We start from the raw sequence: 16,461 nt of genomic DNA, 5'->3' as shown, positions 1-16,461 counted from the left end.
GAGCGAGAGAGGGGAAGAGCGAGCGAGAGAGGGGAAGAGCGAGCGAGAGAGGGGAAGAGCGAGCGAGAGAGGGGAAGAGCGAGCGAGAGAGAGAGGGGAAGAGCGAGCGAGAGAGAGGGGAAGAGCGAGAGAGAGAGGGGAAGAGCGAGAGAGAGAGGGGAAGAGCGAGAGAGAGAGGGGAAGAGCGAGAGAGAGAGGGGAAGAGCGAGAGAGAGCGGGGAAGAGCGAGAGAGAGCGGGGAAGAGCGAGAGAGAGCGGGGAAGAGCGAGAGAGAGCGGGGAAGAGCGAGAGAGAGCGGGGAAGAGCGAGAGAGAGCGGGGAAGAGCGAGAGAGAGCGGAAGAGCGAGAGAGAGCGGAAGAGCGAGAGAGCGGAAGAGCGAGAGAGAGGGGAAGAGCGAGAGAGAGGGGAAGAGCGAGAGAGAGCGAGAGAGGGGAAGAGCGAGAGAGAGGGGAAGAGCGAGAGAGAGCGAGAGAGGGGAAGAGCGAGAGCGAGAGAGGGGAAGAGAGAGGGGAAAAGAGAGCGAGAGAGGGGAAGAGAGAGCGAGAGAGGGGAAGAGAGAGCGCGAGAGAGGGGAAGAGAGAGCGCGAGAGAGGGGAAGAGAGAGCGCGAGAGAGGGGAAGAGAGAGCGCGAGAGAGGGGAAGAGAGAGCGCGAGAGAGGGGAAGAGAGAGCGCGAGAGAGGGGAAGAGAGAGAGCGAGAGAGGGGAAGAGAGAGCGCGAGAGGGGAAGAGAGAGCGAGAGAGGGGAAGAGAGAGCGCGAGAGAGGGGAAGAGAGAGCGCGAGAGAGGGGAAGAGAGAGCGCGAGAGAGGGGAAGAGAGAGCGCGAGAGAGGGGAAGAGAGAGCGCGAGAGAGGGGAAGAGAGAGCGCGAGAGAGGGGAAGAGAGAGAGCGAGAGAGGGGAAGAGAGAGAGCGAGAGGGGAAGAGAGAGAGCGAGAGGGGAAGAGAGAGCGCGAGAGGGGAAGAGAGAGCGCGAGAGAGGGGAAGAGAGAGCGCGAGAGAGGGGAAGAGAGAGCGCGAGAGAGGGGAAGAGAGAGCGCGAGAGAGGGGAAGAGAGAGCGCGAGAGAGGGGAAGAGAGAGCGCGAGAGAGGGGAAGAGAGAGCGCGAGAGGGGAAGAGAGAGCGCGAGAGGGGAAGAGAGAGCGCGAGAGAGGGGAAGAGAGAGCGCGAGAGAGGGGAAGAGAGAGCGCGAGAGAGGGGAAGAGAGAGCGCGAGAGAGGGGAAGAGAGAGCGCGAGAGAGGGGAAGAGAGAGCGCGAGAGAGGGGAAGAGAGAGAGCGAGAGAGGGGAAGAGAGAGAGCGAGAGGGGAAGAGAGAGAGCGAGAGGGGAAGAGAGAGAGCGAGAGGGGAAGAGAGAGAGCGAGAGGGGAAGAGAGAGCGCGAGAGAGGGGAAGAGAGAGCGCGAGAGAGGGGAAGAGAGAGCGCGAGAGAGGGGAAGAGAGAGCGCGAGAGAGGAGAAGAGAGCCCGAGAGAGGGGGAGAAAGAGAGAGAGGGGGGGAGAAAGAGAGAGAGGGGGGGAGAAAGAGAGAGAGGGGGGGAGAAAGAGAGAGAGGGGGGAGAAATAGAGAGAGTGGGAGAAAGAGAGGGAGAAAGAGAGAGGGGGAGAAAGAGAGAGAGAGGGGGAGAAAGAGAAAGGGAGAAAGAGAGAGGGGGGAGAGAGAGAGAGGGGGGAGAGAGAGAAGAGAGGGGGAGAAAGAGAGAGAAGGGGAGGGAGAGGGGGAGGGGGAGAAAGAGAGAGAGGGGGAGAAAGAGAGAGAGGGGGAGAAAGAGAGAGAGGGGGAGATAGAGAGAGGGGAGAAAGAGGATAGAGAGAGACAGATTGTAGCAACTAGTCACTACCCTTTCTGGAGCAGGGTTCATGGAAAACTAACTGTTAGATATGGAGTCTGCAGAATGGAAAAATGCCATATAATGGGCAGAGAAGCTAGATGATCCTTTATTCTAAAAAGTCACGAAAACAACAGTTACACTTGAATGACATGTTATCTCCCTCTTGAAGGAGCAGTAGCTTGAAAAGGAGTAGCCTTTTAAGTGCACCAATGGAAAATATATTCCTGCATCAGAATAGATGCTACTTCAGTAGCAATTGTTGGGTTAACAGCCACAACATCGACAAACGACCTAAAACATGATTGAAAACTAAGTTTTCTGACACACACAAATAGCCAACGTAGCTGTACTATTCTGATGCGGCATAAAACCAGCTTGGTCTTTAACTAAAGTGGCGTGTGCTCTTGTGCATCTTGTGTTGTGAAAAAAGGTTGCAAGGTTTTTCTTTTTTAAATTTAATTCCATGCTTGACGTTTTATCCCATGTGACTACCTACTGCAGCCAATCACAGGCTGTAACAGTCACATGGGCTGCATCATCATCACAGGAGAGCGGGCTGCACAGAGGACAGAGGGTGACTCATTGCTATGTCAATGCCAGGGAAGGATTGTATAGGTTTTTAGATTTTTTTTCTTAGCTCCGTTTTTACGCAGCTGCAATTTGGTACGTTTCTTTGGTCCGAAATTCTCTGTAGGTTCTAGGTGCGATATGCTGTGTGCATTTAAACAGCGCATCCGCCCTGAATGAACATATCTAAAGCTTTAGCGTCATTAGAAAAACAGCTTTAGGGTCTTTGTACAATTATATCATAAAAATATTCTGCCCTATGTGAATTATTTACTTTCAGTAACTTACAATACAAAGGTTGTAAATGATCTGTGAAGCTTAATAAAATGGCTGCTGATAGATATTTATTAGGGGTTCTGTCCTTGTCCAGCCCTCTAAGAATACTGGATTTAGCGGGTGATTAGTCAAGTGAGTGTGACCTCACTCTCCTGACATACACTGAAATCGGATTGGAGGAGTCTAAATGCTGGACTTGCAGCGAAGACTCAGAAATAAAGGAGTCTGAAGGGTTTGCTTGTGTCTGTTAAAATGACAGAAAAATGGCAATAAGAGAAAAAAAAAGTAAAATATATCAATCTTAATACCTGCAAGGGAATATATAAAACTAATTAGTGACATTAGTGACAGATACACTTTATGGTTTTCTGTACACAAAAAAACTATTCTCTGTAGATATACCTTTAGGCCACCTTCACATTGCGTTTTGGCCTTCTGTCAGAGGCATAAATCAGGATTACTCCCGGCATATACCTCAGACGGAAGGCCAAAATGTATCACTCTATGGCATGCAGTAGGATACGTCGCCTGGAGACTAGCACTGACGTCAGGAGCTTCCCCAGGGCCGGAGTCCCCGGGCCAAACATCTACTAGCGCTCTGCCTGGTAACGTCGGTGCTGTGGACGGTCCAGACGTCACTGTCCATCAGACGTCACTGTCCATCTATGTACAGTAAAGTCAAGAGATTTCATGCCGGAGTTCCCAGACAGAACATCATACTCGCTCTGGCCAGGGACTAATGATGCTGGAGTCTTCAGCCAGAGCGCCAGCCTTGGAGAAGCACCTGACGTCACTATCCATATACAGACGTGATGTCAGGAGCTTCTCCAGAGCCAAAGCCCATAGGCAGGGAGTTTCCAATGCTTTGTCTCGGGACTCCTCGACTGGGAAATTCCAGATGTCCATATATGGACAGTGATTTTGTGAGCTTCCCAACATATACCTGTGGCAGATGCCATATAGTAGATAAAGACAAAGAAGGTAGGCAGCACTCAATGGGTGAAGATAAGTCACCAGTGGTTTATTCAGCGTGCAACGTTTCGGCTTGTGCAAGTCTTGTGTATGCTTGACAAAGGCAAGCCGAAACATTGCACACTGGAATAAACCACTGGTGACTTATCTTCATCCATTGATTGCTGGCTACCTTCTTTTTCTACTTTTGGGGGACCCTGGGACGATGCCGCCATGGCATTCACCATAGGATCTAAAAGAATCACAGAGAGTGCTGTTCCCATCTCTGCTTCCTACTCAAATGGCATACAGTGGCATACATTGCCCATAGGCTCCCATGTTAAAAAACAAAAAAAACCTTATACCACGCAATATACTTTTTTTTTCAGGATCCCTGAAGATGGAATAGCATAGTCCACTATGCTATTCCATCCTTAAGAAGAAAAAAAGTGTATAAGTGCATTTATAGTGTAAGTCAGGAGCTTTTCCGACGTACATGATTACTGTTGGGTACTAAAGCGATAAGCTATAAGGGGGCCTTCGATAGTGGTGTATTAAACACTGAAATAATTATTGGATAACAAAACAGGCTTCTCCCCACCGACTCAACTCAAGATGTAGTTTTATTTTAGGCATTGGCACAAAAATTTGGCTGTCGACGCTTAAAAATTATGGATAAAGATAGTAGTACTGAGAGAGATGTTTAACTCCAGCAAGCGTTTTTTCCTCCATCATTGCTCTTCTTTGGGACCAGCCTTCTCACCACTCTGAGCAGAAGAGAAAAATCATAGTGACCACTATACCCATCTCAGCCACTAAAGCAATTCCAGGGGCCATCACAGAGTCTGCATTGCTAGAAAATGTTTTTGGAAAGTTAAGCTGTGAGCAGGACCATTGTTGGTTATCATGGGTAGAAAACGGTGGACAGGAGGTGCAGTTATTAGCAGAATCACCCCTGCAAGTATAGCAGGAAGGGTGGCATGGGGCACAAATACGAGCAGTTTTAGCGTTCTGGGGCTCTTTTTCCATATTCTTCACCTGCTGTAGCGCCTTAAAGTATTTTGGTGGACAATAGGATATGCAGAGGTTTCCAAAGATATAAAACGGTGGTTCACACTCTAAGGAGATAAAAAATAAGAAATGCGGTGAAAATGTAAGATAGATTAACATTAACGCCTCTCTATGATTCTATTTCCTTTCACTAAATATCAAGAAATACATATGTTAATTAGCAGATATTCCACACTTTAGTAACTGAGCTGACAGTACAGAGTAGGTAGCTGTAGTAATTCACAACTCCTGGGGCTGCTCATCCCCAGTGTTAGGCTGGATTCAAACGAGCAGGTTTGGTCTGTAAAAGGACAGAACATTCTGCGGCCGCAAGTCCCGGACCGAACACAATGCAGGGAGCCGGGCTCCTAGCGTCATAGTTATGTACAACGCTAGGAGTCCCAGCCTCGCTGCGGGACAACTGTCCCGTACTGTAATCATGTTTTCAGTACGGGACAGTAGTTCCACAGAGAGGCAGGGACTCCTAGCATTGTACGTAACTATGATGCTAGGAGCCCGGCTCCCTGCAGTGTGTTCGGTACGGGACTTGCGGCCGAAGTACGTTCCGCCCTTTACGGACCGAACATGCTCGTGTGAATCCAGATTCAGATCCAAATTCTGGTTTTGTCGTTGGGGCTCACCCCACACACTGCTGTAAAATTGGGAGTTTCTGCAGCAAGCGCTGATGCTCTGCCTGGGGACTCCAGCACTTCTGCCCACATCACTGTCCATACATGGACAATACATACATGGACAATGACATCTGCAGCAGTACTAGAGTCCCCGAGAAAAGCATCAGCTGATGCTCTGCCTGGGGACTCCAGCCCTGCTCCCGACATCACTATCCATATATGGACAGTGACGTTGGCAGAAGTGCTGGAGTCCAACAAACTGTGGTGCAGTTTTTCACCCGGGATGTCCGCTGCGGAAAAACTGTAGCATTTAGCTGGCCTGCTAGCAGGCCAGCCTCCTGGCATGAAGTTTCATCCCAGAAGACCGTTGCAGCCTGTGATTGGCTGCAGCGATCACATGGGTTGAAACGTCAACCCAGGAGGCCGGCCTGGAGGAAGAAACACAGACTTCTGAGCAAGGGGCCGTTCACATATGTCCGGCGTCCGCTTCAGTTTACCTCCGGCGTGTTGAAGAAAAGCCTGAGGCAAACTGATGCTAGAACGGATCCCATAGTTTCTATGGGATCTGTTTTGGCACAGAGGACATCAGTTGTGGCGCCGTACCTCCCTGGGAGCCGGATCTAAAAAAAAACGTTAACTGAAGCGTTTTTGGTTCTGGCTCCCAGGGAGGTCCGGCGCCGTATCCTATCTATTTTAATGGTGCCCGGAAGAACGCAGTGTGCTGCCGTATCCAACTTCCGGCAGCACCCAGTGGGAAGGTGGATGTGAGCTAGGAACGGAATCCCCGGTCATAAAATTGCTGGGGGTTTCCACTCCATGTTGAGACCCTGATGATTACCCTCCCACCCAGGGCCGGCCTTAGGGGTGTGCGACCTGTGCCATTGCACATGGCGCATCACCCCAGCAGGTGGAAGGGGGCGCTGCGCTGGCTCCATTCCCCTGCTTGTTTCAGAAGCGACCCGGCGACTCAGCAGTGGCCTTTCCGCCTGGCCGCTTCTGCACTCAGTGGCGTCTCTGCCGTTGTCGCAGCCATAGCGGCGACACCGGGCATGAGGGCGCCTGTCAGGACTGGGGACCGGACCCCCTATGGCCGGTGGCGCGCTAGCAGCCGCACCGATGCCACTATAGCAGAGCAGGGAGGTATCTCCCTGCTCCACTATCTACTAGCGCCACTGTAGCTCCCTGAAGGAACGGAATTCCTGTGTGGCCAGGGATTCCGCTATATGGACAGTGACATCAGGGGAAACTCTTGAAGCAGAATCCCCGTCCACAGCGTTGCCGACTCTGTGACCAGGGATTCCACTACAAGATAAGACCGTGATTTCACGGACCATAAATGGACACCGACGACAAGGGCTTCTCCTGGAGTGGAATCCCCGGTCACAGCATCGGCAATGCTGTGTGCCGCTTCAGGAGTTGCCCCTGATGTCACTGTCCATATATGGACAGAAATGAAGGGGAGCGCTCCAGGAGCGGAATCCCCGGCAAAAGGGGGATTTAGCTCCTTCAGGGAGCTACAGGTTATCTGCAGGATGGGAGAGGGGACGCCACCTACAGGGGGGGCCGCGTGGCGCCACCTACAGTGGGGGCCACGTGGCGCTAACTACAGGGGGTACTGTGGCATTATATACAGGGGCACATTTTCAGAGCCTAGACTACCATTTTGTGAACCATTGTGGTAAAAACTGATGTTAAAAGCGGATGGTAAAAACGGACGACAACTGATGGTTTTGTAGTAAAAATCGTAAAAAAGCCTGATGGCAATGGATACATTTTTGCATCACTTGTAATTGCTGAGAGACAAAAAAAAACGATGCAACTGACATATGTGAAGAAAAATGGTTAGTAGTAGTAGTCAGGCTGGTCAGTTTTCAAAATGAGCTACAGTTGGTCAACTACAGTACAGTCTTAACTAATTCTGTTCAATATATGGGCAGCATGTTATAGAGCAGGAGGAGTGGAGTAGATTGATACATAGCTATAGAATATATCTTGTATTTTATATCCCTGCTCTTTCTATGCTGAAATTTCACCATTGTTTTTTTTTTTTATGCCATTCATTTGGTGCAGGATAAATAAGAATTGGTTTTATAGTACGGGTCATTACATTTGCAGCGCAACCAATAACGTGTCTTTTTTTGCCCTAATAAAGCAATAGAAGTAGTGTCTGCCTCCTACGGACACTGAGCTACTTAATTCAGTCTCTGTAGGTGGGGTATATACTTAGTAGGAGGGGCTACAATTTAGAATTTTTAGTTTAAAGCCTCCTAGTGGCAACAACATATACCCACAGTCAGAGCCTACCCATGTAACAAGCAAGAAAGGTTGATTCCCCCCCCCCCCCCACATTTTAACAGTTTCCGGCAGGGCCTAATACAAATACGCACAATGCAGACCTGGAGATTTTTGGGGATTTTCTTTAGACCCAGGCTGCAACGGCAACCCATCAGCACTCGCGTAAGTAATATAAGGTTGACACCCACTGCAGATGGCGTAGGCACAGCTCCTGTACATGCATGGCGTGTTGCGCCAAGGGGTGGAGGAACATTCGATTCAGCTTCAAACACCTGGCGAGAAGCTGCTCTCACCGGAGGCAGCTGCAGCCAGTCATGTACATTGTAGTATTACATTCCGGCCATTCAAATGAATGGGTGATCACGTAATACACGGACAGGCAGAATTCGGCACAGACATACATTCTTTGTGCTCGTCAGGCTTCTCTGGCTAATAGGTTGTCCTGCGCAGAAAAAAAACCCATCCTCCTCCGCATGACATTTACATGATCTCTTTTCAAGGGAGACCACCCCTTTAACCTCTGTTTTCTTTACACAATTTACGGAGCGAAGTATCAACAAACGAAATAGTGCTTTGTACTGCAGCACAGAAAAACCCTAAAAATTATTGTCCTTCTACAGTGGATATAAAAAGTCGACACACCCGTTAAAAAGCCAAGTTTTTGTCATGTTACAAAATCAGTCCAAGATGAACAATTTCATTACTTTTTCCACCCTTAATGTCCCCTATAAACTGTACTATTGTACCTGAAGGCCAGCATCCCGGAGTCACCTCTTCACTGTAGACGTTGACACTGGCGTTTTGCGGGTACTATTTAATGAAGCTGCCAATTGATGACCTGTGAGGCGTCTATTTCTCAAACTAGAGACTCTAATGTACTTGTCTTGTTGCTCAGTTGTGCAGCGGGGCCTCCCACGTCTCTTTCTACTCTGGTTAGAGCCTGTTTGTGCTGTCCTCTGAAGGGAGTAGTACACACCGTTGTAGGAAATCTTCAGTTTCTTGGCAATTTCTCGCATAAAATAGCCTTAATTTCTAAGAACAAGAATAGACTGTCGAGTTTCGCATGAAAGCTCTCTTTTTCTAGCCATTTTGAGAGTTTAATCGAACCCACAAATGTAATGCTCCAGATACTCAACTAGCTCAAAGGAAGGTCAGGTTTATAGCTCCTCTACACAGCAAAACTGTTTACAGCGGTGCTAACATAATTGCACAAGGGTTTTCAAGTGTTTTCTAATCATCCATTAGCCTTCTAACAAAGTTAGCAAACACAATGTACCATTAGAACACCGGAGTGATGGTTGCTGGAAATGGGCCTCTATACACCTATGTAGATATTGCATTAAAAACCAGACATTTGCAGTTAGAATAGTCATTTAGCACATTAACAATATATAGAGTGTATTTCTGATTAATTTAATGTTACCTTCATTGAAAAAAACTGCTTTTCTTTCAAAAATAAGGAAATTTCTAAGTGACCCTAGACTTTTGAACGGTAGTGTGTATGTGTATATATATATATATATATATATATATATATACACACACACACACACACACACACACACACACATATATACACACACCCACAGACACACAACCTTAGGCCTTATTTACACGAGCGTGTTAAACGTCCGTGGGACGACCGTTGATACATCGGCCGTCCCACGGACCTTTGTCATTCAATGTGGCCGTTCACACAGCCTGGGTTTCAACGGACCGTGTGAAGGGTTAGTAAGAAAATAGGACATGTCCTATTTTTTTTCACGCATCACTCCATAGACTGCCGTTTTTCACGTCCGAGGTGTGCAACGCTCGTGTAAATAATGCCTTAAATTAATACTTAGTTGAATTACCCTTTGACTTTAATGACAGCATTCAGCAATTGTTGCCCACACTTCCTTGCAAAAGCGCTCCAAATTTGTCAGATTGCGAGGGCATCTCCTGTGTACAGTCCTCTTCAGGTCACCCCACAGATTTTCTATGGGATTCAGGTCTGGGCTTTGGCTGGGCCATTCCAAAACTTTGATCATCTTCTGGTGAAGCCATTCTTTTGTTGATTTGGAGGTATTCTTTGGGTCGTTGTCATGCTGAAAAGTGAAACTCCTCTTCATCTTCAGCTTTTTAGCAGAGGCCTGCAGGTTTTGTGCCAATATTGCCTGATATTTGGAACTGTTCATAATTCCTTCCACCTTGACTAAAACCCCAGTTCCAGCTGCAGAAAAGAAAGCCCCAAAGCATAATGCTGCCTCCACCATGCTTCATTGGGTATGGTGTTCTTTTGGTGGTGTGATGTGCAGTGTTGGCTTCGCGACAAACATTTTTTTGAATTGCAGTGTTACTTTTGGAATTCTGGCCAAAAAGTTCAACCTTAGTCTCATCAGACCATAACACGTCTTCCTACATGCTTTTGGCAGACGATGTAGGTCTTTGCAAAACATAGCCGGGCTTGGAGTTTTTTTTCTTTGTTAGAAAAGGCTTCAGTCTTGCCATTCTACCCCACAGCCCAGAATTATGAAGAATACGGGAGATTGTGGTTACATGCACTATACAACCAGTACCTGCCAGAAAGTCCTGAAGCTCATTTAATGTTGCTGGAGGCCTCTTGGTAGCCTCCCGGACCAATTATTGTCTTGTCTTATCAAGTTTTGAGGGACGTCCAGTTCTTGGTAATGTCACTGTTGTGCCAAATGTAATCCACTTCTTTATGACGGTCTACACGGTGTTCCATGGTATATCGAACGCCTTGGAAATTCTTTGGTACCCTTCTCCTGACTGATTGCTTTCAACAATTCGATCCCATGTGTTGTAAGTGCTTTACCGACCATGGCTTTTTCTGTCACATGCAACAAAGAAAATGTCGGGAAAATCCGGATATTACAGCTGAACTGTATATGGGGTTACTCAGAATCACTTTAAATAATGGCAGCTCTGTACGGACTACTATTTAACATGAGTTTAAATGTGCTTGGCTAACTCTGAACACAACCACATCCCCAATTATAAGAGGGCGTTCACACTTGTGCAACCACATTATTGAAGTTTTCTTATATTTCCCCTCTAAATTATTTCAGTTTGTTTTTCAATGGAATTGTACAGATTATGGGTCACATTAAAAGGTGGAAAAAGTTCTGAAATTATTCATCTTGCACCGATTTTTTTGACATGACAAAAACCTGGCATTTTAACAGGGGTGTATAGACTTTTTATATCCACTGTATATAGAATTTAATGTAACAGTAGGTGAAGAAATACATAACTAAACATAACTGCTGCTTTAAAGTATATTTCTTTACTTAAAGCCTCTGGTTCAAAGAACTAACTTTTTATTTTTACTTTTTTTTTTGTAGTTAACAGCGTTTGTAACTTACCTTGGCATACTCCGCTAGGGTCATGGCTCACACATTCTGTCAATACAGGACTTCGTATTTTTCTAGCCATCAAGTCTTCATTAGTCCCATATAGAATAAGCACAAAACCATACAAGAATCCTAGGAGACATACAGGTAAGCTAATTTGAGAGTCTGGAGTTAAAGTAGACATGCAAAATACTGCAGAAAAAAATTGTAAATCTAAAAATAAAATACAGTATTTTTCAGCCATGAAGTGAAATGAGCGGAGCTGTTCTGAAAGTGGTTTAGTACCCTCTTTCTAGGGCAATATACATAAATGCTTGGCCACTGAATTTCTTTTTTTGTCAGCAGGGCAAGCAGATAGAGTAACACAGCTCTGAACAAAAGAGTAATATACATTAGTAAAAGCTATATATTCGGGGGGCGTGGCTAGCTAGCAGCATGAACGGATGCACATAGAAGTAGCTCCCGTTTCTAACCGGTTTTTGTAGGCATCCTGTACATTATCCTGACATTACTTACATCTCTGCACCTTGCTTGTGGATCCTAGCACCTGGGGAACAAATCAGTATGGGTCCTCTGAAACAGTCATCAGCCATGGAGAAATTTAAGGAGTACGTGAGAGACCCCTCCCAAAATGGCACCTCGGCTTCTCCGGCACCAGACCGCCTCGTGGGCAATTTACTTCTGCTAGCACTGATCCAGAGGCTGTTCTTACCTTGTACCTGACACCTGACACTCCACTTTTGCCAAACAGCGGTTCATCACTCCGGATTTCGGTAATTAACCCCTTAAATGCAGCGATCGATTGCAATCGCCGCATTTACGGGGTGTGTAGCCCCCATGCAATCGTGGGAGTTGCCATAGCAACCGGAGGCCAGACAACTGCCTCCGGGTCTGCCATGTACAAAAGCTTATGAGGACCAAAGACTCACACACATAGGCTTACGGTCAGAGTGACTGTGACGTCACATGGACAGTTGGAATACATTACACTACATAGGTAGTGTACTGTATTTTAGCAGCGAACAGTGCTGCAGATCAAAAAAAAAAAAAGTCTGACAAGTAAAAAAAAAAAAAAAAAAAAAGTAAATAAAAATGTTAGAAAATGTAAAAATAAATAACTTACACGTTAAAAAAAACACGAAGTACCCATATTTGGTTCATTTTCCCACACGGTGAACACCACAAAAAATATAGAAATGAAAAACAATGCCAGAATCTTTATTCTTTGGTCACCACCCTTCCCAAAATATAGAATAAAAAGTGATCAAACAGTCACGTGTACCCCAAAACAGTACCAATAAAAACTACAACCCGTCCCGTAAAACAAGCCCCTACACAGGTTTTTTTTACTGAAAATTAAAAAAAAAAAGTTTTGGCTCTTGGAAGGCGGGGAGTGAAAAACGAAAAAGCAAAAAAAGGATCAGTCCTGAAAGGGTTAATTAATTTCTAATCAAAACACATTTATGACCATATGTGGAGTATTGTCGTACAAACGTTGGGCGGCTTTTTCTCCTTTATCCCTTGTGAAAATGAAAAAATTCAACATTTCAGTGGACAAAAATGTTGAAATTCAATTTCACGGCCTAATTCCACTAAATTCTACAAAAAACCTGTGGAGTAAAAATGCTAACTATAGCCCTAGAAAAATTCCTTGAGGGGTGTAGTTTTTAAAATGGGGTCAGTTTTGGGGGATTTCCACTGTTTTGGTCCCTCTTTACATGGCACGGAAAACCATTCCAGCAAAATCTGCACTCCAAAATCCAAATGGTGCTCCTTCTCTTCTGAGCCCTGACGTTTATCCGAACAGCCGTTAATTACCACATATGGGGTATTGCCGTAATAGGGATAAATTGCTTTACAAATGTTGGGGTGCTTTTTCTCCTTTATTCCTTGTAAAAATTGACATTTTCACAGACTAATTCAAATTAATTTAGCAAAAAAAAAAAAACACGAAGTGGTCAAAATGCTAAACTATACCCCTAGATGGATAAATTCCTTGAGGGGTGTAGTTTCGAGAATATTTTGGGTCAATTTTGGGGGGTTTACACTGTTTTGGCATCACAAGACCTCTTCAAACCTGACAAGATGCCTAAAATATATATAAAAAAAAAAAAAAAGGAGGCCCCAAAATCCACTAGGTGCTCCTTCACTTCTGAGGCCCGTGCTTCAGTCCATTAGCACACTAGGGATATTTCTAAAATCTGAAGAATCTGGGCAATAAATATTGAGTTGCGTTTTCCTGGTAAAACCGGTGTTACAGAAATTGTTTTATTACAAATGAATTTCGGCAAAAAAACAATGGAATTCTAAAATCTCTTTAATTCCTGCGAAAGGCCTATGCGAGAATGCGGTTTTGAATACCTTGAGGGGTGCAGTTTTTAAAATGGGGTGATTTATGTGGACTTTCTAATATATAAGGCCCTCAAAGTCCCTTCAGATCTAAACTGGTCCCTGAAAAAATAGCCTTGAAATTTTCTTGAAAATGTGAGAAATTGCTGCTACAGTTCTAACCGTTGTAACATCCTAGAAAAATAAAATGATGTTCAAAAAACGATGCAAACAAAGTAGACACATGGGAAATACTAAATAGTAACTATTTTGTGTGGTATTACTATCTGTTTTACAAGAAGATAGGAACAAAATTTAGGAGGTCCAGCACACTATATGATATGCAAGAATACAAAACGGTTTGAGTCAAAATTAAAACAAGAAATTAAAAAATCCCGGAGAGAGAACGCATACGCATTTCGAACTTTCCAGTTCTTAATCATAGCTGCTCTCTGGTATATAGAGTCTGCATTTATGGATCAGATGTTGGAAAACGCAAGGAAGTAGGAGTGCTTAGAATTAACCCTTTCAAGTGGATTGCTATTGGGTACACAATTTCTTTACACATTTTTAAGCAGAATACTAAACAAATTCACAAAAAGGAGAAAAAGTACAATGCAGACAATTGAATAAACAATATGAGGCGTTCTATTAGATGCGTATGTACATTTCCTCTTTAGATTAAAAGATACAATCGGTCTGTCTTCTGGAAAGTGGTGCCCTTTCACAAATTAGTCCATTTATAAATCAGGTGCTTGGATAGTGAGGCAAAGGGCGCTTGTGCTGCCAAATCCAGCTATTAACCCTTTATGGTACACAAACTTATTATAGGGGCAATATCATTAAACTTATTTTCAAACCACATTTCAGATACCTATGAGAATTTGGATAATAGAGAAAGGGACGTTCTTTAGATAGACTACTGTAAAAAGCTGTAGATGGTAATGTTCTATAATATTAAACTCGTATCGATTTCCAATGAGCTATAAAGCTAGGGAGTTAATTAACTTGTTTTTATATAGCAAGTGTGAATACAACCCTTTGGAAAGAAAGTGGCAACGGGCGTATAATCACCTAGGGAGGATATACATCAAACAGAAAAACACCAAACCGTTTCTCTACACTACAGGCAGTAAAACACTGCAATACAAAAGTATTGCAGTGTATTATAATAGCGATCGGAGAATCGCATATTAAAGTCCCCTAGTGGGACTAGTAAAAAAGAAATAAAAAAAGTTTAAATAAAAGTTAATTTTAAAAAAAAGTGAAAAACAAAAATGAAAAACCCACTTTTGCCCTTACAAACTGCTTTACTATTAAAAAAAAAAATAAAGTAAAAAAGTTACGCATATTTGGTATCGCCGCGTCCGTAACGAACCAGACTATAAATCTATTACATTACTTAACCCGCATGATGAACGCCGTAAAAAATGTAATAAAAAACGATGGAAAAATTGCTGTTTTCTGTGAATCCGGACTTAAAAAAAATGTGATAAAAAGTGATCAAAAAGTCGCATCTACTCCAAACTGGTACCAATAAAAACTACAAGTCTTCCCGCAAAAAAAAAAAAAGCCCTTATACAACTGCATCGGCGGAACAATAAAAAAAGTTATGGCTCTTCAAATATGGAGACACAAAAACAAATAAAAATAATTTAAAAAAAAAGTTTTTACTGTGTAAAAGTAGTAAAACATACTAAAACGATACAAATTTGGTATTGTAACAACCCGCTGAATAAAGTTAGTGTTATTTATACCACACGGTAAACGGCGTAGATTTAGGACGCGAAAAAGAGTGGTGACATTTCAGGGGTTTTTCTATTCCCCCCCAAAAAAAAAAAGTTTATAAAAGTTAATCAATAAATAAGATGTACCTCAAAATGGTGTTATTAAAAAATACAACTTGTCCCGCAAAAAAAAGGACCTTATACAGCTATGCCGACGCAAAAATAAAAAAATGATAGCTCTTGGAATGCGACGATGGAAAAACGTAAAAAATGGCTTGGTCTTTAAGGTTTAAAATAGGCTGGTCACTGAGGGGTTAAATGTATCTGCTTGTAAAACAGATAGTAATACCACACAAAATAGTTACTCTTTCACATATTCCATATGTCTACTTTATATTTGCATTCTTTTCTGAACATTTTATTTTTCTACGACGTTACAAGGCTTAGAACTTTAGCAGCAATTTCTCATATTTTCAAGAAAATTTCCAAAACCTATTTTTATAAGTACCAGTTCAGTTCTGAAGTGGCTTTGAGGGCCTTATATATTACAAACCCCTATAAGTCACCCAATTTTAAAAACTACACCCCTCAAAGTATTCAATACAACATTTAGAACGTTTCTCAACCCTTTAGGTGTTTCACAGGAATTAAAGCAAATTAGAGGGGAAATTTACAAATTTCTTTTTTTTGTCGGAAAATCTATTTTTATAAAAAAAATTCTGTAACACAAAAAGATTTTACCAGAGAACTGCAACTCAATATTTATTACCCAGATTCTGCAGTTTTTAAAAATATCCCACATGTGGCCCTAGTGCGGTAATGGACTGAAACAACAGCCTCAGAAGCAAAGGAGCAACTAGTGGATTTTGGGGCCTCCGTTTTATTAGAATATATTTTAGGCACCATGTCAGGTTTGAAGAGGTTTTGTAGTGCCAAAACAGTGGAAACACCCCCAAAAAGACACCATTTGGCAAACTACACCCCTCAAGGAATTCATCGAGGGGTATAGTGAGAATTTTAACCCCACAGGTTTTTTGCTGAATTTCGTGGAAGTAGTCCGTAAAAATGAAAATTTAATTTTTTTTCAATAAAACTTAGAAATTATACATTTCTACAAGCAATTAAGAAGAAAAAGCGCCCCAAGATTTGTAAAGCAATTTCTCCTGATTACGGCAATACCCCATATGTGGTAATAAACGGCTGTTTGGACGCACAGCAGGGCTCAGAAGCGAAGGAGCGCTATTTGGCTTTTGGAGCTCAAGTTTACTCAATTGGTTTTCGGGTGTCATGTCGCATTTGCAAAGCCCCTGAGGGACCAAAACAGTGGACACCCCCCAGAAGTGACCCCATTTGGGAAACTACAGCCCTAAAAATAATTTGTCTAGGGGTAGAGTGAGCATTTTGATCCCATAGGTTTTTTGCTGAATTTAGTGTAATTAGGCCGTCAAACCT

General features: G+C 43.8%; 1 protein-coding gene across 1 annotated transcript in view; it reads right to left on the bottom strand.

Annotated features, from left to right (window-relative positions):
• Positions 1-4,226: 4,226 nt before the first annotated feature.
• Positions 4,227-16,461, bottom strand: part of PCSK4 (proprotein convertase subtilisin/kexin type 4) — a 129,094-nt gene continuing 116,859 nt past the window's right edge. Inside the window, exons 15-16 of the mRNA XM_075854901.1 lie at positions 10,967-11,086; positions 4,227-4,739 (exon numbers count right to left, since the gene is read on the bottom strand). Coding sequence (XP_075711016.1) covers positions 4,381-4,739; positions 10,967-11,086 — 479 coding nt within the window. The 3' untranslated portion in view covers positions 4,227-4,380. The remainder of the gene's footprint in view (positions 4,740-10,966; positions 11,087-16,461) is intronic.

Source organism: Rhinoderma darwinii, chromosome 1 (assembly GCF_050947455.1).
Source record: "Rhinoderma darwinii isolate aRhiDar2 chromosome 1, aRhiDar2.hap1, whole genome shotgun sequence".
NCBI lineage: Eukaryota > Metazoa > Chordata > Amphibia > Anura > Rhinodermatidae > Rhinoderma > Rhinoderma darwinii.
Note: the sequence above shows the minus strand (reverse complement) of the source record. Positions and strands in the feature narration are given on the sequence as shown.